The sequence below is a fragment of the Esox lucius genome, chromosome 15 (assembly GCF_011004845.1).
Source record: "Esox lucius isolate fEsoLuc1 chromosome 15, fEsoLuc1.pri, whole genome shotgun sequence".
In the NCBI taxonomy this organism is placed as follows: Eukaryota; Metazoa; Chordata; class Actinopteri; order Esociformes; family Esocidae; genus Esox; species Esox lucius.
In genome coordinates this window covers 20,017,035-20,042,057 of record NC_047583.1, presented here as the reverse complement: position 1 = coordinate 20,042,057, position 25,023 = coordinate 20,017,035, and the positions used below count along the sequence as shown (strand labels likewise).

General features: G+C 43.7%; 1 protein-coding gene across 6 annotated transcripts; it reads left to right on the top strand.

Moving 5' to 3' along the window:
• The first annotated feature begins 471 nt into the window (after window positions 1-471).
• cenpf (centromere protein F) lies at window positions 472-21,136 on the top strand. Of its 6 annotated transcripts, XM_034297353.1 has the most exons (23): window positions 472-561; window positions 1,213-1,440; window positions 1,551-1,747; window positions 1,877-1,992; window positions 2,285-2,376; window positions 2,563-2,845; window positions 2,951-3,153; window positions 3,237-3,362; window positions 4,124-4,252; window positions 4,330-4,452; window positions 4,589-4,724; window positions 6,870-9,388; window positions 9,662-9,688; window positions 9,983-11,647; window positions 11,756-11,909; window positions 12,033-12,482; window positions 12,795-12,911; window positions 14,654-16,104; window positions 16,334-16,828; window positions 16,989-17,145; window positions 17,397-18,089; window positions 18,954-19,069; window positions 19,770-21,136. In XM_034297353.1, exons 2-23 carry the CDS (start codon window positions 1,279-1,281, stop codon window positions 19,983-19,985), a joined length of 9,627 nt encoding a protein of 3,208 aa, XP_034153244.1. In that variant the 5' UTR covers window positions 472-561; window positions 1,213-1,278; the 3' UTR covers window positions 19,986-21,136. The 6 variants fall into 6 exon arrangements, 5 of the variants coding, with proteins under 5 accessions (XP_034153244.1, XP_034153243.1, XP_028981545.2 ...); XR_003782965.2 differs by having other exon boundaries at window positions 6,870-11,647; window positions 19,770-20,347; window positions 20,467-21,136; XM_034297352.1 differs by having other exon boundaries at window positions 6,870-9,688.
• The last annotated feature ends 3,887 nt before the right edge of the window (window positions 21,137-25,023 follow it).

Sequence of the window (25,023 nt, the reverse complement as noted above, 5' to 3'; positions counted from 1 at the left end):
TATATTCTCTGGCCATTCATATTTGTTACAATGTAATGTGCATATTTAAATGTTTTTTTAAATTTTCCGCGTTTTTTGTTGAATCTTGATTTTAACTTTTGTTAATAAGGATTTGTCTTCCACTCTGACAAATTATTTTTCTTTTCAAGAAAGCTTCTTTGAATTGAGAGAGTCAACGGTATTTAGATAACTACAGCTGCGTGTCACTTCTCATGAAATTTAAACCATGGAAAAACATTGTAGAATAAATAACGTAACAATAACCCACAGGTTTACTACTAAACCTAAAAGTGTGATACATTAACAAAGATGTCCCTTTCAATAAAATCTTCAAATATTTTCTTCTTAGGACTAATACATTGCCGCGGTATTACCCGGACCGGTACTTGTTCAAATTCAGACGTTCAATCAAATGCGTGGTTTTGTTGTCGTCACTGGAATCATCCAATCAAGTGCCCTATCGGAGTTCACTGTTTGAGTTCGAAGATTTTGAATTTCCAGCACTATATTGGGACCGAAGCGAACGGAATCCCGAAGAAGAAGACACCGTGGTACCTTTGGGTGAGCTTTTATTATTAAATACATGTTTTGTTGTAAAACAGCGAGCTACCTAGGTCTAAGCTGCGGGTCTGCTCGTCTTGCATGACTTTTGCTTTGTTTAAATTTACTGTACATCTACAAATATTATGTAACGATACAGTACTAGGACTACAGTTGTTGCTCATGTGGCCAACTAGTAGCAACTGTGTATATTTTAATTAAACAGTATTTTATAAAAGTCCGGAATCCACAATTCATAACCGATTAACGAGGGACATATATCAAAATTAAAGAGGTATACTGAAAACTGGCTCCATAACGCACGCAGGCACTCCAGACAGAACAATTTCGCTAGCTAGCTAGTAGCACTAGCTAGTTAACAGGACTAGATCGCATGCATGTCGTGTGTAACTGTTTATCAAACTGTTTAAGTTTGAATACTGAGTCAAACTTCTCAGCTAACCTTTGTATCACGAGATAGCCATAATAGTCCAGCCCAAATAGTAAGTCAAAGTCATGATATTTCATCTTTTTTTACTCCATTTGGAAAGTGTACAAAGAATACCCAAATCAAGGAGAAAATCTATATCAAATATCATAAATAAGGTCTGCTACGTAATTTCACTTGTACTTCATACAAATATGCTAAATTTTACCCAACTTTTACTTCAGTAGTTATTCTCCCACCGAATATGTCAGTTGAGGCTTAAGATAGCCAGACACAGAAATTGGACAAGGATGAGCTGGGCATTGGAGGAATGGAAGGATGGTCTTCCAGGTAAAGCTCTGCAGAAGATCCAAGAGATTGAGGGCCAGTTGGACAAGCTAAAGAAGGAGAGGACTCAAAAACAGTTCCAGCTTGACTCATTGGAGGCTGCGCTACAGAAACAGAAACAAAAGGTTGGTTACAACTCAGTGTTTAAATTCAGTCATGATTATATCAAGAACTGGACATTTTGAATGGAAATTTAGTACATATAGACATTTAATGTATTCTGTGTGTTTTCCAGGTAGACAGTGAGAAGAGTGAGGTGTCTGCCATAAAGAGGGAGAACCAGTCCTTACTAGAGTCATGTGATACCCTGGAAAAGGCCCGTCAGAAACTGACCCATGACCTGGGGGTCAAAGAGCAACAGGTCAGCTATCTGGAGGGCCAACTCAGCACCAGCAAGAAAGCCTTAGAACGGCTGGAGCAGGAAGTCAAGAAGTGAGTAACTTGTTGGTACTGTTGTATACTAGTGAGATATATGTCCATTGGCTTTGTGACTGCACCGTAGATGGCTAGAATGAGAATGGTTATAACATGGTAATAATAACACTGTATTCCTCTCTACAGATATAAGAATGAAAAGGAGCGTTCTCAGACCTCCCACTCCTCTGAATTACAGTCCCACAGCACACCCCAGAAGTCCTTTGCCACTCCTGCTGCTACTCCCAGCTCCAGACTGAATGGTAGACTACCACACTGTCCCACTGACGCTCTCAACCCACTGACGCTCTCAACTCAATAGGCATAATAACGTACTATTTACTAGACACCATAAGGCATGTATTCGACATATCAGTGGTCCTGGGAATCATACTTACCAATTCTATCGACAAACACTGCACACTACGAACTGGGCTGTACTTTAGCACAATGTGGCGCGCTTCCACTCTAGAATTGCCATGGGACAGCTTTTTGTCTGCTCGTCTGTCTGTTCTGATGGTGCATGGTGTGAGCACTGTCAATCTCCCCACCCAGACTCCAGGCTGGAGGACCTTCAGGAGAGATACAACCAGGAGGTGGAGGAAAGAAGGAGACTGGAGGGGGAACTCAAAATTGCCCAGGTCAAAGTGAGTTCAAATTCTCTGCAGCAGCAACACATGATCAGAAGCAGGGTGGTACTGGAGAGATTTTATTACGTAAAAATCCACTATGACAGACTGGAATGGTTGCCTTGTTTGGCAGTTGAACCGATCACACAAGCCCAAGATGGGATTTAACATTTGTATGATAGATGGTTCTGTCTTCTGTTCTAGCTGTTGAACCAGTCATCCGTCAGTCATAAGGACATTGCCGCCCGGCAACATGCAGGCTCCTCGATATTCCCATGGCAACAGCAGGGTCAGGGCCGCCAGTCTCAGGGTACATTTGAAACTCCCCTGAAAAAGCAGGATGGGAGTGGGACATCTTCTTGCGGAATCCCGTGGAGCACAGATGAGATTCCAGTCAAACACAGGCAGCGAATCAGCACGTCTGTGTCCCAGTTTGACTCTGACGGCTCCTCCCAGCAGCTGGAACAGCTGAGGACACTGAATCAAGGTCAGATCACAGCCTGTATTCAAACTTAAAAAAAAAAAAAATAATGTTGTCAGAGGATTACAGTGTTTCCCTGTTTGTCGATAAGGTCTTTATTTTTTTTATCAGAGCTTAAGAGTAAAGTGTCTGAGCTGGAGCAGCGTCTGAAGTCACAGGAGAAAGACGCAAGGCTGCAAAGCAGCAGGCTTCAGGAGCTCCAAGGACAGCTTGACCAGACTAAGAAGGTCCTCACGGACCAAGAGAAGACCCTGGGAAAAACCAGGGATGATCTCAGCAAGGTTACCACTCAGCACGAACAAGCAGTCGCCAAGGTAGAGATTTATTTATTTCTGTACATTAATTCCTAAGGACTGTTTTGAGCACAAAAACATGTAATGAACTGTTCGTCTCCCAGTCTGTTTCAGTAGAGCTGAAGTTGAAGCAGGTCTCTGAAGAGATGTCCTGCCAGAGGCACAATGCTGAAAGCTGCAGACGAGCTCTGGAACAAAAGGTCAAGGACCAGGAAAAGGAGAGCCAGAAGGTCAGCTCATGTCTTTTGTACTGTCAGTTTTTGTGGTGGTACAGCTCACTCTACACTGAAGCCTAAACATGGTTTCCCCTTTTATTAGCTGAGAATATTGCTTTGTGGCATCTTCCAGCTTTATTATCCACAGGGCTCCAGACTGCAACCTAGGTCATATCTGTGTGTGCCAGGAAGATCATAGTGAAATTCATCACCTATATCGTCGCCAAAGAGGAGATGCCATTTACATTGTTCAAATTAGAGATCGGTCTACAAAAAAACATGCCCCCTCAATCCAAATTATGCTAAAGAATCAATACTCGCTTTGTTGGTATCATAGTGGACAATCAAAAAATTATACAGCAGATCAAATTTCCTCATGCCCCTAAATACTTTAACAAGCATTGCTCACCAAACTAATGTGAGATGCATAGATTATGTGGTAGGGGAAACCTTTCACTGACCTTAATGACCTTTCACTGACCTTCAAGTGCAGTTACCAATTTGTCCTTTGTGAAACCATTTGCTCATTACCTTCACAGTGGTCAGGCAAAACACTTCAGAATCTTATCATGCTGAAGCTGCAATTGGACTTTGTTTTCAATGTGTTAAGAAATACTCATTTATATTCATGGTAGCACACATTTTCAAGTCTAGAAAATGTCAACAGTGAGCATCCTATTCTAATAGAGAGGCTTGAATCAGTTGCTCTGGATGTTAGTAGTTAGTTAGGAAAATCATGTTTCAGGAAGAATACATTTATGTTTTGTTGCGTATAGGAGCTGTCCCAACTCCAGAGCAGCCACCAAGCCCTAGAGCAGCAGTTTAACCAGACTAAGGCCAAGCTGAACCAGGAGGTACAGCAAGCCAAAAAAGACCACAACATCCTGCAGGCTGAGATGGACAAGGTAATGGAATATATTATTTTTTGTTTCTACACACCAATGTCAACCAATGGCAGTTCATTGAATCATGTTTTTTTCAGGTGACATACCAGAGAAGCCAGTTGGAGAGAGATCTGGAGGAGCTGAAACAAAAGCTACTGAGGTCAGAACAAGGTTTGCAGGCCAGCCAAAACAAGGAGCAGGACCTCAGTAAAAAATTTCAGGTGGGCATTAATGATGGAATTTCTTTTAAACCTGTTCTGTATTTTTAACTAATTTGCAGGACTAAAGAAAAATTAACTGCATAAGTTTTGTTAGACTGGCTTGAACTGTTAAACCATTGTTGTTTCATCTGTTTAGGAGCTGCAGAAAGAGAAGAATATAGTGTGTTCTCAGCTGGACCAGGCCAGCAAGAGACTTTCTCAGCTGGAAGAGGAGAGGAAGACCTCAGATCAGAACCTCAAATGCACCCAGAGCACACTGGATGACTTCAGAGGTAGATGTAGTAGTGCATTATTAACAAGTTCATTTAAAATGTTATTTCTTTCTTTTAAACACAGATTGACGTTGTTTGTCAAAATGTGAATTCCAGAGATGTCCTTTTTTAAATTCAGAATATACAATCTGCATTTTCTGATGAGATTCACATAAAATGTTTCATTGTCTGAAGCCTCACAGTGCTACACCGCATACCAAGGCACAGTTTGAAGATGTTAGAACTGTCCAGCTCATTTACTTTTCTTAACCAACAAGATGAATAGGCCTACCAAGCAACAAAATCACTAAATTCTACAATCCACCATCTTAATTACAACGTTATTATTCGTCTGGTTGGCGTCTTTCTGTTGTTTGGTGTGAGAAAGGAAGCCATTTCCTAATAGACTCTCTGACAGTTTTGGGAACAGATCCCAGATTCATACAACTACAGCAACCATGCGAGTAATGCTGACATTCTCAATGGCCAATGATGAAGAAGAAAATAAGTGCAGTGTAGAGAAATTGTTAAAGTAGTTAACATTTTGCTCCATTCAGTCTCTGATGCCGACAAGTTGTCTCCTACAAATTGCGTTGTTCACACCTTGGACAGAGTGTGCCTTGCTTACAGAGATCTGCTACTTGCAAGCATAATAAATAGAAGCTTCAAGTTCAGGCGTGGCTTCCACTGCTTCTCGCATCCCCTCTCCTCAGTGTGTGCGCTTGCACTTTTCCCATACATACAGCCATTGAGTGGACGTTATTAGAGAACGACACGTTACTAATAAGTGCTCTGCAGGGATGGAATTTTGTGATTTCATGGGGACCAGTTAGGGTGATAAGGCCAATCATGCAAAATAATTTAATTTCTCTAAAAATTAAAAAACTAAGACTTGTGTTATAAAAACATAAGCAATTGATGGAGAAAGGTGATCTATCTAATGGAGCTTGTGTTTGCCCCATGCTTCACACAAGAAATAATAGCCCACCTTTATTCTGTCTCTCATCTCCTACCCTTAGTCTGTGTGTGTGTGTGTGTGTGTGTGTGTGTGTGTGTGTGTGTGTGTGTGTGTGTGTGTGTGTGTGTGTGTGTGTGTGTGTGTGTGTGTCCTCAAACTGACCTTTTGGCCTGTTGTTGTAGGTACTAGTTACAAATGCAAGTGGTAGCGGTAGATTTGTGTTATATTTATGTATCAAAATGTTTTCCTCCCAATTGCACCAGAAAACACATACTGTGTGAGTATGTTGTGTAAGGTTTTTATCAAATAATTCATTTATTACTAGCTAGTAAGAATTAATTTGGTATATTGATCAAATGAGACAGAAATGTTTCATAATTAATTGAAGGGCAGAACGTTACCATAGTAATGGAGTTATAGTACTACTTAGAGTTAATGTTTTACTTGCTTAAATCTGATTTATTTGCTGGCAATTTAAACTCAAACAAATGTTGAAAAACCACAAAGTACAGTACCAGTCAAATGTTTGGACACATTGACCCATTAAAGTGAATGGGTATTAGTGTGTCCAAACCTTTGACTGATACTGTATGTAATATTTTTTATAACTAAGAAACACAAAGTAAGTATTTGTTTGTTATATTTTCAGACACAAAATATATAACTGTCAATGTTTTACATAACTGTATGTTACATACTTCAAACATCAATGGATTATAGTCATACTTGGTTCAAGAAAATATTTAGTTTGAAAACAGGTAACACTGTACACCAGGGGTTTTCCTGGCTCTGGGTGTTCCTAGGTAAATATGATGCCCCAATCCGTTTCCTGTGCTCTACTGGACCCCCATCTTCTGTATATAATAAAAGACAACTCTTATATTGTTAAATCTGCCATGCCATGTGGATTGGATAAAATAATATCCAATGCACATCCTATCTGGAAACAGCCTTGCCCCTAAATCTCAAAATTTAAAGATTTATACAAATTATTTCGGGGAGGAGCCCAGACGTAGACAAATGGGTACTTGAATTAGTCAAACTTTTTGTTTAATGCATGTAAACTATTCTCTCTCCCCAAAAGCATGATTGTCATTACTTCTTACATGAAATGGGAGGTTACATTTTTGCTTTTACCCGTATTAACTACACTGTATATGTTTTTACTTTTGTACATTAACTGTTTTTATCTTATTATTTTTCAACAGCCAAAAGTGAAGCTCAGTGCGAAGAGCTGAAAGAACTTCGCACTAAACTGGAGACCCAAACCAGATCGTCAACCCAAGATCTAGAGAACCTGAAGAAAATGCTTGCAGACAAAGAGGCCAAAAATGACATGACACGGAGTGAACTGCAAAAACAAAAACAGGAGGTGGAACAAATGACAAACAAAAACAACATTCTAGACAAGGAGATTCAGGATCTAAGAACATCACTGACCACCACTCAGAATGAGTGTGTTGAGCTGAAGAAAGAATGCGAAACTCTTCAGGGATGGAAAACTGAGAAAGAGATGCTTATTAACAAAACTGAGGCGGTGCAACAAGGCTTTGCCGACAGAATCACTGAGCTGGAGAAGAGTCTAAGCTCGTTGAGCAACAGTAATAGCGGTCTCAAGGAGCAGTTGAAGATTTCAGAGTCAGAGAAGGTGTGCCTGTTGGGACAGATCGACACGCTGAAGGGGGAACTCCTCAACAAGTGCACAGAGCTGGAGGAGAAGGGACATCTGTATGAACAGCTTCAAAAACAGCTGGACGTGTCCAACCAGAAACATTTGAAAGACCTTGAGAACGTTGGGCTGCAGATGATCAAGCTGGAGGGACAGGTGAAGAACCTGGAATCCAGGCTGCAGGTAGAGAACAGCAGGGCAGAGCAGGCCGAAAGATCCTGCACCGAACTCCAGGAGCAGTATCAGGCGGTCTGTGATCTGGCGCAGTCCAAGGATGCCTTAATAGAGTTGAGCCAGAGCGAAGTAGCTCAGCTCAGGGAGAGTTTGGCTCAGACCAATGACCTGCAGGAAGAACAGATTAACTTATTTACAAAGGAGAAAAGCGCCCTGATTAAGGAATGTGAGGAAAGCATTGCAGCAAAGGCAAATGAGGTTGAGCAGGTCAAGCTGACCCTTGTTAAGATTCAGAATGAGCTGACATTCTTCCAGGACCAGGTGTCTTCGTTGGAGTCCCAACTTAAGATCCAGAAAATGTTAAATGTTGAGCTAGGCACCAAGTATGAAGACCTTGTCAAAGCTAAAGATGATCTTGTAGAGAAACTTTCTGAAGCAGACAAGAAAGGAGAATGTCTTCAGGGGGAGGTCGATAGTCTTTTAGAGCAGACAAAGTACGTTGGCTCGTTACAGGAGCGCTGTGATAATCTGACTGCTGCCGCACAGGAGAACATTAAAGGTCTGCAGAACATGGCTGAGACGCTGACCCAAACAGAGAAGGAGCTGGACACGCTGAGAGACAGAACTAAGAAACTGGAGGCTCAGGTGAGTGAAGCTGAAACAAAGGCCTCAGATCTCGAGAAGGAAAAGTCAGAGAAAGTGGAGAAGATACAGAGGGAAGTTGAAGAGGTTTCTGTGAGGTATCAAAGCCTTCAGGACTCCCAGAAAGAGGAAATAAATGGCTTCCTTGACCAGATTTCTACCTTGAAAGGCAGACTCACTGAAAGGGAAGCTGCTGCAGAGATGCTCTCCGAGAGAGTCTTTAAGGAAGCTGAAAGCCATGTTACAGAGATGGAGACATATATCCAGAAACTCAGAGGCCTTAAGGAGCAGCTGGAGAGTAAAACCCAGGAGGCGTCAGAGGCTAAGGAGAAATGGGAGACTGCCTTGCTGGAAATATCCAAGCAAAAAGAAGATATCGCAATAAGCAATAACAAGCTAACAGAAGTGGTCGATGCCATTAAACAAAAAGACTGTAAGATCAAGAGTCTGAAAGAGAGGCTAAACCAGGCAGAGTCTGAGCAGGTGAAAGCCACAGAGGCCCTAAAGGAGAAGGCTATCAGCATGAGCAAGATCAAGGTCCAGCTGGAAATGCTTCAGATGGACCTGGAGGACAATGAGGCCTACAAGGACACTTTTGACACCCAAATTGAGGAATTGAATGGAACTGTAGAGGAACTCAGGGGAACCGTGTCCTCACTAGAGGGGCGACTGGAGGAGAGTGTGACACAGAGGTCCATCTTAGAGACAGAATTGGTTTCTTTAAATTTGCTGTTGTCAGAAAAGACCTGTGAAATTACCCAGCTTAAGGCAAGCCTTGAGGATGTTCAACAGCAGAAGCAGGCAGCTGCCACTTCCACAGCTATTTTAGTGGATTCTCTCCAGGCCACTGTAAGTGAGCTGAGGGAGACTCTAAAGGAGGAAGTAAGCAAATACACTGTAGGGAAGGAACAGTTGACCGTGGAGAAGGAACAGTTGACTGTGGAAAAGGAACAGCTTACTCTAAAGAATGAGCAGCTGACCATGGAAAAGGAACAACTTACTGTAGAAAAGGAACAGGTTACTCTGGAGATGGAGCAATTAACTTTGGATAAAGAACAGCTCACTCTGGTGAAAGAGAAGTTGAATGTGGAGAAGGAACACCTGACCATGGAGAAACAACAGCTTACTGTGGAAATGGAAAAATTTACTTTGGAGAAGGAACAGTTGACCATGGAAAATAAACTGTTGACTGTGGAGAAGCGAGAGGTGACTGAGGAGAAGCTACAGCTTACTGTGGAAAAGGAACAGCTGATTGTAGAAAAGGAACAGTTGACTGTAGAAAATGAACGGCTTACTGTAGAAAAGGAACAGGTTACTCTGGAGATGGAGCAATTAACTTTGGATAAAGAACAGCTCACTCTGGTGAAGGAGAAGTTGAATGTGGAGAAGGAACACCTGACCATGGAGAAACAACAGCTTACTGTGGAAATGGAAAAATTCACTTTGGAGAAGGAACAGTTGACCATGGAAAATAAACTGTTGACTGAGGAGAAGCTACAGCTTACAGTGGAAAAGGAACAGCTGATTGTAGAAAAGGAACAGATGACTGTGGAAAAGGAACAGCTGATTGTAGAAAAGGAACAGGTTACTCTGGAGATGGAGCAATTAACTTTGGATGAAGAACAGCTCACTCTGGCGAAGGAGAAGTTGAATGCGGAGAAGGAACACCTGACCATGGAGAAACAACAGCTTACTGTGGAAATGGAACAATTATCTTTGGAGAAGGAACAGTTGACCATGGAAAATAAACTGTTGACTGTGGAGAAGCGAGAGGTGACTGAGGAGAAGCTACAGCTTACTGTGGAAAAGGAACAGCTGATTGTAGAAAAGGAACAGCTGACTGTGGAAAAGGAACAGCTAACTTTGGAGAACATGCAACTCGTGGCTGACTTAAAGAGGCATGGGCTGAATGCTGGTGATGAGATAGACGCCATCAAACAGGAGAATGAGCACCTTCAGTGCACGCTACAGAGCTTGACTGGGGAAAAAGAACACCTTGCTGTGGAAAAGGAACAGCTGGTTGTGGAAAAGGAACAGCTGACTGTGGAAAAGGAACAGCTGACTGTGGAAAAGGAACAGCTGACTGTGGAAAAGGAACAGCTAACTTTGGAGAACATGCAACTTGTGGCTGACTTAAAGAGGCATGGGCTGAATGCTGGTGATGAGAAAGACGCCATCAAACAGGAGAATGAGCACCTTCAGTGCACGCTACAGAGCTTGACTGGGGAAAAAGAACACCTTGCTGTGGAAAAGGAACAGCTGGTTGTGGAAAAGGAACAGCTGGTTGTGGAAAAGGAACAGCTGGTTGTGGAAAAGGAACAGCTAACTTTGGAGAACATGCAACTTGTGGCTGACTTAAAGAGGCATGTTCTGAATGCTGGTAATGAGATAGACGCCATCAAACAGGAGAATGAGCACCTTCAGTGCACGCTACAGAGCTTGACTGGGGAAAAAGAACACCTTGCTGTGGAAAAGGAACAGCTGGTTGTGGAAAAGGAACAGCTGACTGTGGAAAAGGAACAGCTGACTGTGGAAAAGGAACAGCTGACTATGGAAAAGGAACAGCTAACTTTGGAGAACATGCAACTTGTGGCTGACTTAAAGAGGCATGGGCTGAATGCTGGTGATGAGAAAGACGCCATCAAACAGGAGAATGAGCACCTTCAGTGCACGCTACAGAGCTTGACTGGGGAAAAAGAACACCTTGCTGTGGAAAAGGAACAGCTGGTTGTGGAAAAGGAACAGCTGGTTGTGGAAAAGGAACAGCTGGTTGTGGAAAAGGAACAGCTAACTTTGGAGAACATGCAACTTGTGGCTGACTTAAAGAGGCATGTTCTGAATGCTGGTGATGAGAAAGATGCCATCAAACAGGAGAATGAGCACCTTCAGTGCACACTACAGAGCTTGACTGGGGGAAAAGAACTCCTTGCTGTGGAAAAGGAACAGCTGACTGTGGAAAAGGAACAGCTAGTTTTGGAAAAGGAACAGCTGGTTGTGGAAAAGGAACAGCTAGTTTTGGAAAAGGAACAGCTAACTTTGGAGAACATGCAACTCGTGGCTGACTTAAAGAGGCATGGGCTGAATGCTGGTGATGAGAAAGACACCATCAAACAGGAGATTGAGCACCTTCAGTACACGTTACAGAGCTTGACTGGGGAAAAGGAACAGCTGACTGTGGAAAAGGAACAGCTAACTTTGGAGAAGATGCAACTCATGGCTGACTTAAAGAGGCATAGTCTGAAAACTGGTGATGAGAAAGATGCCATCAAACAGGAGAATGAGCACCTTCAGTGCACGTTACAGAGCTTGTCAGAGGACTACAAAGCAGTTCAGGCTGCATTTGAGTTAGCAACACGGCGGAGCGAGGAGCAGGCAGAGAGGCAGAGAGGAGAGAGAAATGTAGAGTTTGAGAGTGAACAAGCGGAGCTCCACCAGAGACTAAGCGGACTTCAGGTTGAACTGGCCCTATTCAAGGTGCAGAATGACAGCCTGATAATACAGGTAAAATGGAAAGATAACTGTAAAATAGTTTTCTGTATTTTTATTTTTATTTTTTACTGTTCTACAGGTGGGTATGAGAAATGTTTAATAAATGAGATGTTACGACAGGTGAACCAGCAGCAGTCCCTCATAGAAGAGATGCGGGCTGAGAGAGACCAGGTCTGTAGAGGAGCGGAGGAAAGACCGACTTCCAGACAGGAATCAGGCTCCTTGCAACACATCTTACCCCTGGAAGACAAGACTAAGGAAATTAAATCCATAGGTTTGTTTTTTATGCGTTTTATTTACACCAAAATCTTAACGTACTTGTTCTTAGTTTTTGTGTCAGTTCTATTGATGCGGGGGTGGTTCCGAATAATTTACTGTGTTTCTTTGAAATCATTAGCAGTGGAGTCAACAGATGACCTCAAAAACTCTAAGATTCCTCTACAGCCAGTAATAAACAGCAATGATGAGCCAGCTGAGGATTTGAACAACTCCATGGAGGAAACACCTGTAAAGCAGCAGCAAGTGCTCACTGAAAGCCTAGATAATGAGGATTTGGCCACCTATAGAGAACATCAAGCAGTCACGTCTCCCTTGGCCAAAGACCACAATCAGTTGGCGTCAGAGCTGGGTCAAAGCAGGGAGGTTGTCAGAAATCTAGAAGAAGGGCCACAGTCTCTCCAATCCCAACTTGAACTTGCTACCTCCGAGAAAACCCTCAAGAAAGAGCTTTGTGCTGAGCTGGAGGTCAAAGTTCAAGGTTTAGGGGTGAAAGTTCACCAGATGGAGGAGGAGCGGTGTGTTGCAGTGGAGAAGCTAAGGGCTGCCCTTGTGGAAAGACAGACATTAGGTTGGTTTTGAACTAAACCCTATCTATTCAAAAAGCTCTTATATCTGTCTATGTGCGTGTGTGTATATGTAACATCAGACTGTTGTTCTTTTCTTGCACTAACTTATAGCGATTTCTTCTATAACTGCTTACAAAGGGAAGGCTTCTACTTTAATAACTGTGACACATGGTTGTCTTTCCTATTTCAGTATATGTAGGCATTAATTATAGGTCCCTCTGAATTACCAATATGTAAATGTTGCTTTCCTAATGTTAGGGTTGTCATACTGTCTAATACTGTCACATGTAATGACCTGTAATGACAACTATCAGGTGACCAGATCTCAGAGCTCAGAGAAGAGGCAGAGTCCCTGAGACTAGAGCTGCAGACTTCAAAATGTCGACACTCTGATGTCATGGAGATGCTGCAAACACTGGAAATTGCCAAAGGTTAGTACTACAAACAACACTTCAAAACTTGGGTTGCTATAAAAAATGTTTTATCATAAACAAAAGGATGCTAGCTAATGCTTTGGGAATTCTAATTAAACCTATATATTTCATATGATTGGTTTCATCTGTAGTTCTCTGGCACAATGTATAGATACAGTTAGGTCCAGAAATATTTGGACACTGACACAATTTTCATAATTTTGGCTCTATACACCACCACAATGGATTTGAAATGAAACAACCCAGATGCAACTCAAGTGCAGACTTTCAGCTTTAATTGAAGTAGTTGAACAAAAATATTGTATGAAACGTTGAGCAATTGCAACCATTTTCATATACAGTCCCCTTATTTCAGGGGCTCAAATGTAATTGGTCAAATTAACACAATCGTAAATAAAATGTTCATTTTTAATACTTAGTTGAGAATCCTTTGTAGGCAATGACTGCTTTAAGTCTGGAATGCATGGACATCAGCAAATGCTGGGTTTCCTTCTTTGTGATGCTTTGCCAGGCCTTTACTGCAGCGGTCTTCAGTTGTTGTTTGTTCGTGGGTCTTTCTGCCTTAAGTTTTGAAATGCATGCTCGATCGTGGTTTTGGTCAGATGATTGACTCAGCCATTGCAGAATATTCCACTTCTTTGCCTTAAAAAACTCCTGGGTTGCTTTCGCAGTATGTTTCGGGTCATTGTCCATCTGTAAAGTGAAGCGCTGTCAAAAGTGTTTGCTGTATTTTACTGAATCTGAGCAGACAATATATCCCAATAAACTTCAGAACTAATCCAGCTGCTTCTGTCACATCATCAATAAACACTAGTGACCCAGTGCCATTGGAAGCCATGCATGGCCATGCCATCACACTGCTTGCACCATTACAGATGATGTGGTATGCTTTGGATCATAAGCCGTTCCAAGACTTCTCCATACAGAATAATACTCTTCGCATTATTCTGGTACAGGTGGACCTTTGTTTCATCTTTCCAAAGAATGCTGTTCCAGAACTGGGCTGGCTTTTTTGAGAAGTCTAATCTGGCCTTTCTATTCTTGAGGCTTATGAATGGTTTGCACCTTGTGGTGAAACCTCTGTATTTGCTCTCGTAAAGTCTTCTCTTTATGGTAGACTTGGTTAATATGCCTACCTCCTGGAGAGTGTTCCTCACTTGGCTGGATGTTGTGAAGGAGTTTTTCTTTACCATGGAGAGGATCCTACAATCATCCACCACTGTTGTCTTCCATTGCCTTTTTGTGTTAGAGCTCACTAGTGCATTCATGTTTTCTCAGAATGTACCAAAATGTTTATTTGGCCTTTCCTAATGTTCCTGCTATCTTTCTGATGGATTTCTTTTGCAGCCTAACGATGGCCTGTTTCACCTGCATTGAGAGCTTGTTGTGGGTTCACAGCAACAGCTTCCAAATGTTCCTTTTACCTGCTTAATTGATGAAGAAATAATGAAGGAATAGCCCACACCTGTCCATGAAACAGCTTTTGAGTCTATTGTCCAATTACTTTTGGTCCCTTGAAAGAGAGGGGACTACAATTTGAAAAGCTGTAATTGAAGCTGAGATTTGAAAAACCTCAAATTAAAGCTGAGAGACTGCACTGTAAGCCCATATTCTTTATTTAACTCTAACCTTAATATATTTAGGTAAACAGACAAAATAACAAAACTTGTCAGTGCCCAGTTATTTCCGGACCTGTAGTTTCTTTGTTGATTTTTTAGATTTGATGATTTTTGCTATAGGGGGCTGGGATGAGCGGTTCTTCCAGGTGGAGAGTGAGCTAAAGAGAGTTCGTTCTGAGAAGGCCAATCTTGAGAGACACATACTTTCCATGGAGGTTGACCTGGAGGACCTGACAGAACACAAACACAGGCTGGAGGGAGAAGTGGAAGCTAGCCGCCGGGCTAACACAAACCTGGACCAGCAGCTGTCTGGCCTTACCACCGAGATCGGACAACTCAGGCAGGAGCTAGCGTCCTGTACCGAGGATCGGGATGAGCTGGAACAGTCTGTGTCACAGTGGAGGGATAAGGCAGAGAGTCTGGAGAAGACCAACATGGATAGCAGAGAGGTTATTAAGATTTTAGAGGAAGATATCAGAAATGGGAAGAGGGAATACAATAAGGCAGCTGCTAACCTGGAGAGTCTTCAGAAGGAGAAAGGTCAGCTGCTGCTGCTGTGTCAAGCACTAGAGGACAAAGTTGCTTCACAGACTGTGGAGAAGGAAGACCTGATGAACCAATTAAACAGTGTTAAAGACAACCAGAGCTCTGACAGCAGAAATACTGAGTCCATGGTCTCCAAGATACAGTCTCTTGAAGGGGAGGTCTCGCTACTAGCACAGTCTCTAGAGTCTTCTCTGCTTGAGAAAGGAGAAATTGCCTCACGCCTCAACTCTACCCAGGAGGAGGTGGCACAGATGAGGTCTGGCATTGAGAAGCTCCAGGTTCGCATCGAGTCCGACGAGAGGAAGAAGAAACACATGAGTGAACTGCTGAAGGCGGCCCAAAGGAAGGCTGATGCTCTCCAGGACCAGATCGACAAACAGGAGAGAGAGCGGGAGGAGGCAGACCAAAACCTAGAGGAGGCTGTGCTTAGGGCCGAGGAGGCGAAGGCCGAACTAGAAGACTTAGAGGAAGAGAAGAAGGAACTCACCAAGAAGATCACGGAGATGACCACCACGCTGAATGACATGAGAGAGGAGAAGGAGAGGCTAGAGGCAGGGCTCGCCCTGAAGAACAAAGAGATCGAGGAGATAAAGGCAGCCAACGCTGCTGCCACTGAAGAGCTGGAGGGTAGAATGAGGGAGGCGGAGGAGACACTGAGGGCTGCGATGGAGGAGTTACAGGCCCAGCTTGACACAGTGAGCACAGAGTTGCATACATGCAAAGAAGAACTAGAGAAAGAGAAGAAGAGAACTCAGTCTTTAGCTGAGGAGAGGGAGAGGCTGGAGAAAGAGGTGGAGAGGCTGCAGACTTCAGAGGAAGAGTGGGAGAAAGAGAGAGAAACACTGGCTGGGAGACTTATGACCCTGGAAACACAGCAGAGAGACCTGGAGAATGTCCGGCAGAACAACATCACACTGAAGCAGGAGGTTGAGAAACTGCAGGCACTGCGGTCGGAATGGGAGCGGAAAGAACAGGTCCAGTCTGCTGAGAGGCATGAACTACAGGAACAGGCAGAACGCTACAAGGTGATTTTCAATTGTCCTGTTGTAGTATTATAGTGTTGCATTGCTTATGTTGTTTTATTTGTATTTTAGGTTTCCATCCGTCCTTACAAGATTGGAATGAACCAGGCCTTTATAGCCATGGTTGTAGCATTGGAAAATATTGTGGTGCTGCTTAGATATTCATGAGTCAGTCTTGTTTTTCAGCAGTTAGTGGCAGTATGTTTGGCCTGACTCTTCCTTACTCTTTCAGCTTTCCCTGAGGGAGAAGGCACAGCTTGAGCTGGAGGTGGCAGCCTTGAGGAGTGAGCTGAACTCGGATCAGGAGGTGCTGACGGCACATCATGAGGAGGTGGCAGCTCTAAGGAGTGAACTGACCTTGGAGAAGGAGGTGCTGATGGCACAGCATGAGGAGGAGGTGGCAGCTTTGAGGAGAGAGCTGACCTCAGGGAAGGAGGTGCTGACAGCGCAGCATGAGGAGGAGGTGGCCGCTCTAAAGAGTGAACTGACTTCAGAGAAGGAGGTGCTGATGGCACAGCATAAGGAAGAGGTGGCAGCACTGAGGAGTGAGCTCACCTCTGAGAAGGAGGTGACAGCACAGCTTAAGCATGAGCTGGCTTCCAAAGAGGAGACCTTTAGGAGTCAATTGGCAAGAGCAGATGAAAAGATTAGAGGTCAGCAGTCAGAGTTAAGCAGCCTGAGAACCACAGCAGAGGAGTTCAGCACAAAGCAAGACAACAACAAACAGGTACACTGCACATTGTGGAGCCATACAGCCTAGCTTTTCTAAGAATTACATTAGGAGTGAAAACAACATGAACATTTTATTATAGCGAGAGAAGAAAAAAAAAACTAATGTCTGTAAGTATTGTGGTGTCTAATATTAGTTTTGCCTGTCCTCTCTGTAGCTATCGGAGTTGAGTTCCAGGGTGACCCGTCTGACTAAGGAGAAAGATTCAGTCCTCAGCAAGATGCACTTGTGGATGAACACCTGTAAACAGCTGGAGAAGGAGAGAGATGCTCTAGTACTGAAAACCGAACAACCACAGACCAGCCAGGCAACAGGTATCACTGTCTGCTACATGATGAGATTGGTCATTATTAGTTTAAACAGTAGGGGCCGCTGCCTTGAACCCGGAGGAAACCCACTTAAATATCTGCATAGTTTAAAAACTTGAGATTTTAGGATATTGTCTTAGATGTATTTTACAGAGACACTGCACATTCATCAATTTCTGTGGACATTTCTTTAAAAAATATATAATAATAATCTGTCACATTTTACAGAAACCCTTTCAATTTCAAATATTTTTCAGCTGATAAAGGGAGCAGTGATATAGTGAACGAAAGTAACATTAAGGAGGCGCAGACAGAAGTCGAGGAGCTGAAGAAAACTCTTAAAGAGAAGAGTATGGAAGTGCAGGAGCTCGGCAAGACTCTGGCAGAGAGGAGCATGGAGTTGGAGGCGCAGAAAAAGAGAAACGACGAGTCCCAGGCTGAACTGGAGGAGCTGGCCGAAGCCTTGGAACAGAGGAGCATGGAGGCGGATGAGAGTATGCATAAATACTGCAGCCTGATGGTCCGTGTCCACAAGTTGGAGGAGACCAACGACACACTGAAAACACGCCTGGAGAGTCTTGTCACACAGTCCGCCAACACCACTGATAGCCACGCTGCTAACAACGCAACCGTTGATGCTAACAACAAAACACCCCGGCGCAGGTCGGCCAGGAGGTCGGCCCCTAGGGCACAGGAAGCAGTCATCACAACGGCTCCCACATCCGACTCTGAGAACTACGGGCCTGCTGGTCGGGGTCCGGTGTCGTTGGGGAAGAGGGGCGGCGCTGCGGTAGCAGCTTCTGACAACAGCAACACACCATTTAAAGCCCAAGAGGCCCTGCTGAATGCTGCCAAGAGGATCAGAGCCACAGCGACCACGCCCAAACCTGCAAAAACAAAGGAAGAGGAGGAGTTTCGGCCGGAGGGACTTCCTGAGCTAGTGCAGAGAGGTGAGAATAGGATAAACAATAAATGCATGATGAAACTTCGTCATTTAAGTCAAATGGCTGGATAGTAGGATCTCTTTTTAATTATATATCAAATTTTAAAATGTTTCACTTTGTTTTTAAGGGTTAGAGAGATATTTGGGTGTCTAGTTGCATGTGCAAGCAATATACTGCAATGGTCTGACTCATCCTAAACATGGTATAAACCATCTCTGCATAACATTCTACAGTCTAGAATGTTTTCAGGGGCCCTCCTTTTTTCTGTAAACATCATTAGTTGTGCATTTGAAGAAATGGTCTAGCTACTTCAACCGTGGTACATTCAGGGTTGTTCCCTTATTTGACCAAATGAAATAGGCATGTCATGTCTGGCTTGCCTGCACAGGCTGCATAGCTACATACACAGATTAAACAGTGTAACGCTAGAACGTGGCGTCAACACTGCATTAGGCGTCTGTGGGTATGCCAGCCTTGCAGTGCACAGATGACCTCCGAGACCAGGGCAAAGCAGGAAGTAAACACAGTTCCAGTGTTTTGAGTTTGAGACACTTTTATGATGTAATAGTGGAAATAGTTAAGTGCTTTTGCATTAACATGCCTTTATAGACCTCAAAGACACAAGATGGTCGTGTAGTTTATTCTGGGGATTTCTTGAAGCATTTATTTTGCTGCGTCTGGCAAATTGCAGTATAAAGTGAAGTCTGACCAAACTGTCTAGGTGGTGCTTCAAACACTACAAGCAAGTGGAAAATTAGGTTTAACATGATAACCAAAATATCCCTTTAATACCCATCTGTGTTTTATGTCTAGAATTTATAAATGCATCACCCAAAACAGCAGCTCATCTCAGTAATGTCTGTCTGTCAGGTTTCGCTGATATCCCTCTAGGGGAGGCCAGTCCTTTCATCATGAGGAGAACGACAGCTCAGCGTCGTAGCCCTCGTCTGGCCGCCACCACCCTGTCTGCAACCCCCCAAAAGCAGGTGAGCCACACACGCCGTCCTTTGCATTAGTCAGAAATACAGCCCCGCCCTGCATATAACACCTTGGTGCATCTTAACGGAAAGCCACACACTGCAGGCATCACACTGAGTGTTGTAGGCCAGCAGGGGGCAGTGGTATCCCAGATAGAGAGTGTGTCATGGCAGGGCTGAAGAGAATGGAGGGAGACCAGAGAGCGGGACAGGCAGGCTAGTTTTTCTGAGCATGTTGCCCAAGATAAGTAGAGGGAGGGTATAAAAGGATTTTCTGAGTGTTGTTAAATGAAATGAGGTAGTGAAGGGAGAGATGGCTGTTTAGGCAGTGTCACCCTAACCTGGATCGCTGCCTGCAACAGGCATCTTCTTTCCTCTACCAGCTTGAAAAACCACTCCAGCCTACAGCTTGCTGGAGACCTGGCGACACACACACTCGTCAGTGCCGTCTCCACATTTTGTGTGCTTCCTGGTCAAGCTGACTTTCTTTCCAAAGACATTGATTATAGTTGGGCTGGAAGGACACCCTTTCCTTATTTACAATTTAATGGGAGATCCCAGATCTCCATTTGTGGTTTATTAACTGGTCTGTATAGAGGTAACCTCCCATCCCACTGGTAGTTGCAGAAGGACTTTTTTGTTAGCAGCTCTTTTTACTAGGTACCCTAACCTTAGCTGTCATGACCTTTACCCTTTCCTCACCTTGTAGGTACTAGAGCCCCTATCCCTCCGTAGCCCCGCCATTATGTCGCCCCTGACCAACAGTCCTGCTGAGCGAGGCCTATGTGTAAGTACATCCCCCAGCACAGAGGAGAGGCGTGGCCGTCGCTCACTGAGCACGCGGAAAACACAGGAACAAAGAGAGAAACGACGAGAGGCCATGCAAACATCGTCGCAGAAAGAGGAGAACTGCCAAGTGCAGTAACATGTCTGATACCAGTAACACTGCAAAGCCAATACGCTGTGGTAAAACTGGTGGCTGAAGTGGAAAACTATCCCTGTTTCCTTGTTGAAGGACACAGAATGTATATAATGTAGGTCCTGATTCTATACCATGCTGTAGATATTTAGTGTTTTGTTCTTAATGTTCCATGTCATAAGGGCCTTCTGAAACTTAGAGAAGATTTCCCAAACCCAAGTCCGGGCATAAAGCTTCTCTTGTATCTGAGAAAACAGGCCATTATGTGCTATAAGAATCACTTATTTACTTATTTCTGTATTAACTTTGTATTATGTATATTTTTTTGTACATAACTAGTGATGTCACTCATCTCTGCAGCTCATTTGGTGGGTAAAGACAATTACTTTTTTTACTAAACATTCTGATTAAAACTTCAACTTAGTGGTATTTTTTCAGTCATGTTCAGTGTACATTGGATTTTTATTCTATTTTGTACTGTCTGCAGATTCTCAATTGGCTGCATTCAGTCAAGCACTCAATTTAAACAAACACACAACTCGGCTTACTTGCTCACTCAGTGCAAAGGACATCCGTTGGTTGGCTCCAGAACGTGTGAAAGGAAACCTGCCTTTTTAAACCATAAGAAGAGAAATCACATTGAGAGAAAGCATGGATAAAAAAGACTATGCATTGTTGATTGGGGGAAGAAAATATTTGTACTGCGAAGTGATGGGTTTGTATGTTAGTGTATAGGTGTGTGAATGCTGAGTTCACTGATTTTGATTCCACAATAACATCCCTCTCCAGCAGCAAGAGTCTCATACTAGATTTAAGAGTCTTTCATATAGTGGATTTAACCCAGCACCTGATGTTTTACTTACACATTTTGAAATGGACCATATCCACATTTTCTGTAAATACCTAGAAAGCCAAGAGCTCAAATGCATTGCCTCTTCAACAACTATGCTTTTATATGTAATTCCATTGTCCTTCAATAGTTGCTGAATCTCCTCTATATCCACTACTGCACAGCTCCAATGTCTGCATTTGTGTGTAGTTTCTCTCAGGCAGAGTTGTAAATCACTGACTTCATGAATCTTTGCATGAAGCCATTCCCCGAGGGCTAGAGCAGGCTCAACCAGTGAAAAGAATAAAGCTGATGTGGTTTAATCACCTTCCCGGTAGAGACTACGTTCGTTGCAGTGCAGCACTATGGTCACAAGTCACTGGAAGAAGAAGCTGAATATAGAGTTCTATAAAATACAAAAAACGACGGTAACTGGTTCAAATTGAAAACTATTTTCCATTCTAAAAGGAACACAAATTGTTGAAATGAGATCTTTGTCTCTTTGCTGATGGACACGACACAATGTCCTTAAAACCAAAAGTATAGTAACTAACGTAAAGTTGGTCCCATGTTTGATGAGTTGAAATAAATGGTCACAGGATTTGTCGATATTTACAGTACGTCCATCTGGGCTCACAGCTGCGGACCACGTATAACCATGCCTGCCCTGGAGGCTGATGAAACTGGTGGGTTCGCATAACCGCCAGAAACGGCCCCTGGGAAGCTCATCTGCACGTTTGTTGTCTCACCAGTGTCACCAGGGACTGCAGAAAGGCCTTGTAACCAACCTCAATGGACAAAGGCTCTCCTTGGATGGCCACTGAAGTTGGTTACACGGTCTTTATGCAGTCTCTGGTGAGACCCTGGTGGCCAACGTCAGTGGACAAAGGCTCACCTTGGATGGCCACTGGCATGCTGAAAAAGTGCTCTTCGTGGATGAATCCCAGTTCCAACTGTCCGGTACTCATGGTGGCAGTGGTCTTATGGTATAGGCAGGCTACAGACAAACTATCCCAAAAGTATACATGTCAGTTTGAATGCACAATTTCAGCTTGTTCACACGTGGCCTTATTTGGCAAGGGTCTGTACACAATTCCGAGATTTCCGGCAGTTATTTCATGGCCAAAGTTCCCATCCGATATGGTGGGGATGCTCTGGATCCACAGTGTTCCAGTTCCTGCCAATTTTCAGAGATGTTGCGTAGTTATGGAAGGAGAGCAGACACCAGCCACAATCAACAGTGGGAACTCTGCAAAGGAGATGACACTCCACGAGTCAGTTGGATGAAGGGGACTGATGCTTTCTGGCTCTAATCGGTTGCACCCGCCTTTTTCGTAAAGCTGTCTGCGATCAACGGGTGCTGATCTATATTTTCAGTAATGTGAAATCCAAGATATAGGGCCTAATGATTTCCCTCATTATTATTGTCATTAACTATAATTTGTTGCATTTTGTTTTCATGTTTCTGCTGTAATACTGTTACATTCAAACATTTCCCCGAACATTACCCCCCAAATCACCCCCCCCCCCCACACACACACACACGTTGAGTGCCTGTATGCTCCATAGCACGTTCACACACCCTCTCTCTCTGTCTCTCGCCCGGAGCGATCGATTGCAGTCCCGGAGTGCCGGGTAGAGCTGATCCTGTCTCTGGAAGTCAGCAGTTAAAAGCTGAGCCAGTAACAACTTGGCCTGGGAGATGCGCTGGGACAGGATATGATGCGTTAGCTCGGCTGAGCAATGTTTTGACTGGCACTGAGACGGCTGTGTGCATGTCCCACATTGTCTGGATGTGTGCGCGCGCGTGTGTGTGTGTATGGGTTGAGGGTTTTGACTACCATTGCGATTGGTGTACGTGTATTCATTCTTTGGGACTGGTGTGTGTGTGTGTGTGTGTGTGTGTGTGTGTTGAGGGTTTTGACTACCATTGCGATGGGTGTATGTGTATTCATTCTTTGGGACTTGTGTGTGTGTGTGTGTGTTGAGGGTTTTGAGTACCATTGTGATGGGTGTATGTGTATTCATTCTTCGGGACTGGTGTGTGTGTGTGTGTTGAGGGTTTTGACTACCATTGCGATGGGTGTATGTGTATTCATTCTTTGGGACTTGTGTGTGTGTGTGTGTGTGTGTGTTGAGGGTTTTGACTACCATTGCGATGGGTGTATGTGTATTCATTCTTTGGGACTTGTGTGTGTGTGTGTTGAGGGTTTTGACTACCATTGCGATGGGTGTATGTGTATTCATTCTTCGGGACTGGTGTGTGTGTGTGTGTGTGCGGTGCCAATGTATGCATGAGCTGCTCTTTTCTCTCCCCGGCAACGCTGTCTAAGCAACCGTCGCGGGGGACAACGCCTTGGCCTAGCAATGCAGGAAGTTGAGACTGGGAGGATGGAGGAAAAAAAGAGAGGGAGTACAGAGATACCTGGGCCTGTGGTTTCTGTCCGCATGACATGCATACACACACAATGACCAGAACAGCCTAGTCCTTGAATGGGGACTCGTATTCATTTCATTAAATTAATTTATTGATAACCAATAGCCAAAATCAGAATCGATAACTTCAGAAAAACTGGACCCAGGGGATGTTGCTGTCCTGGGTGAGCAGGACCCTGGCAATAAGGGGGACATCTTTTAACTTGGTCTAGTCTGGTATCTGTGTGTGCTTTAGTCCATTCCACAAACAGACATCTGGTGTCAATGTCTCTAGCCCACTCATTTCACTCTCTCTTTCCCACTATTATTAAATCTCACAACTGAAACCCAAACAGAATGTAAAACTTAAAACGTAATAAATAATTTCCTCTTCCATTGGAAGGAAGGTCCTGTCACTTTTAAGGTAGCCACACACTGAAGACTCAAACCTAGACTATTGTGGCCTGTTTAGAGTAATGAAAGAGCACCACAGACCACTTCACCACTGTAGAGGTCCAACTATTTCCTTAATCAGCCATACACAGCCTCTCCTCTGAGTGTAACAGTGAGGTGATGGACGGTGTCATCGTCTCCCGCTTTTCCCGGTTTCCATTCATTCACAAACACATCCCGGACTGGTTAATTGTCACGTCTTCAATCATGCACATCAGGTCCCAATCTTTCCATCAGTATGTGTTTAAATGTTTCTCCTCCGCTTCCCCCCCCCACTTGTTCTTGCGCTCGGCCTCTCTAAGCTTTTCTATTCAGCCTGAGAGGTTTGGAGCTTGGTTTGTTTTGTTTGTTACGCACCTTTTGGTGCATTGTTGTTTTTGTCTGGCATTAAAAGCTTCATTGAATCCTGCACCTGGCTCCAGCACCTGTCTACCATAACACTGAGTCTATACCAAGACTTCCTGGTTGGAAGGGACTAATTTAGACCTGGGACACCAGGGTGGTGCAATTCATGATGAGGTAGAAAAGATAGCTTAAGTCCCTTATTAGGGAGTTTTAATGGAAAAATGGAGTGGAACTGGCTTCGAGGGCCAGATTTGAAACCACTGCATTCCATGTCGGCTGCATGTTGAAACCACTGCATTCCATGTCGGCTTCATGTTGAAACCACTGCATTCCATGTCGGCTGCAGTTGTAATACTTTTTCTGCAAAAAAACGTGGTGGCTGAGTGAAAGATCGTTAATATGCAGCGAAACCATTGGTACTGACGGGTTAGTACATTGATTGCCTCTTCTACGTGCTGCCATGCATATCTGTGCTTTCTGCTGTGTATGAGTTAGCGCATGCCTGTCTGTATTGGCTGGTGAAACAATAATATTCATTGGCTGCTGTATCTGAGACCTGGGTCGGTAATATCTGTCTGCATACCGTCCATCGGCCTGTTGACTTTGGCCACCATGCCCTGCTTACATAACATCCCTTTACGCTCCAAATGGCCTGTTCTGATTGGTCAACGAGGACAGGCTGTCTATCCCAACCAGAGACAGAGCCCCGGAGTCTCTCTACTGCCTCAGCATAGGATTAAAGTAACCCAGTTAAAAAACTTTTCACACATCAAAAATTATTCTCAATTTAAATCCAAGTCCCTCACTATGGGTTGTGTAGATATTAAAGCAATAGGCAAAATCTGAAGGCTTTATACAAATGAATAAAGATACTACCTGATTCCATTATATTGAGTCAAACTATCCTGGTCAAATGAACCTGAAGCCACCACAAAACACTCATCTACTGTATTTATGTGAATTGAGTTCCATGTACTGTCTGCATTTTATTGACCATTCTGA

What these genes read in the sequence shown, in the direction of transcription:
- cenpf (XM_029125712.2), top strand. Translation starts at nt 1,279, where the DNA reads ATGAGCTGGGCATTGGAGGAATGGAAGGATGGTCTTCCAGGTAAAGCT. An exon ending in GCTGAGGACACTGAATCAAG is followed by an intron (nt 2,846 to 2,950) that starts GTCAGATCACAG and finishes TTTTTTTATCAG; the next exon opens with AGCTTAAGAGTAAAGTGTCT. An exon ending in TGCAGGCTGAGATGGACAAG is followed by an intron (nt 4,253 to 4,329) that starts GTAATGGAATAT and finishes TGTTTTTTTCAG; the next exon opens with GTGACATACCAGAGAAGCCA.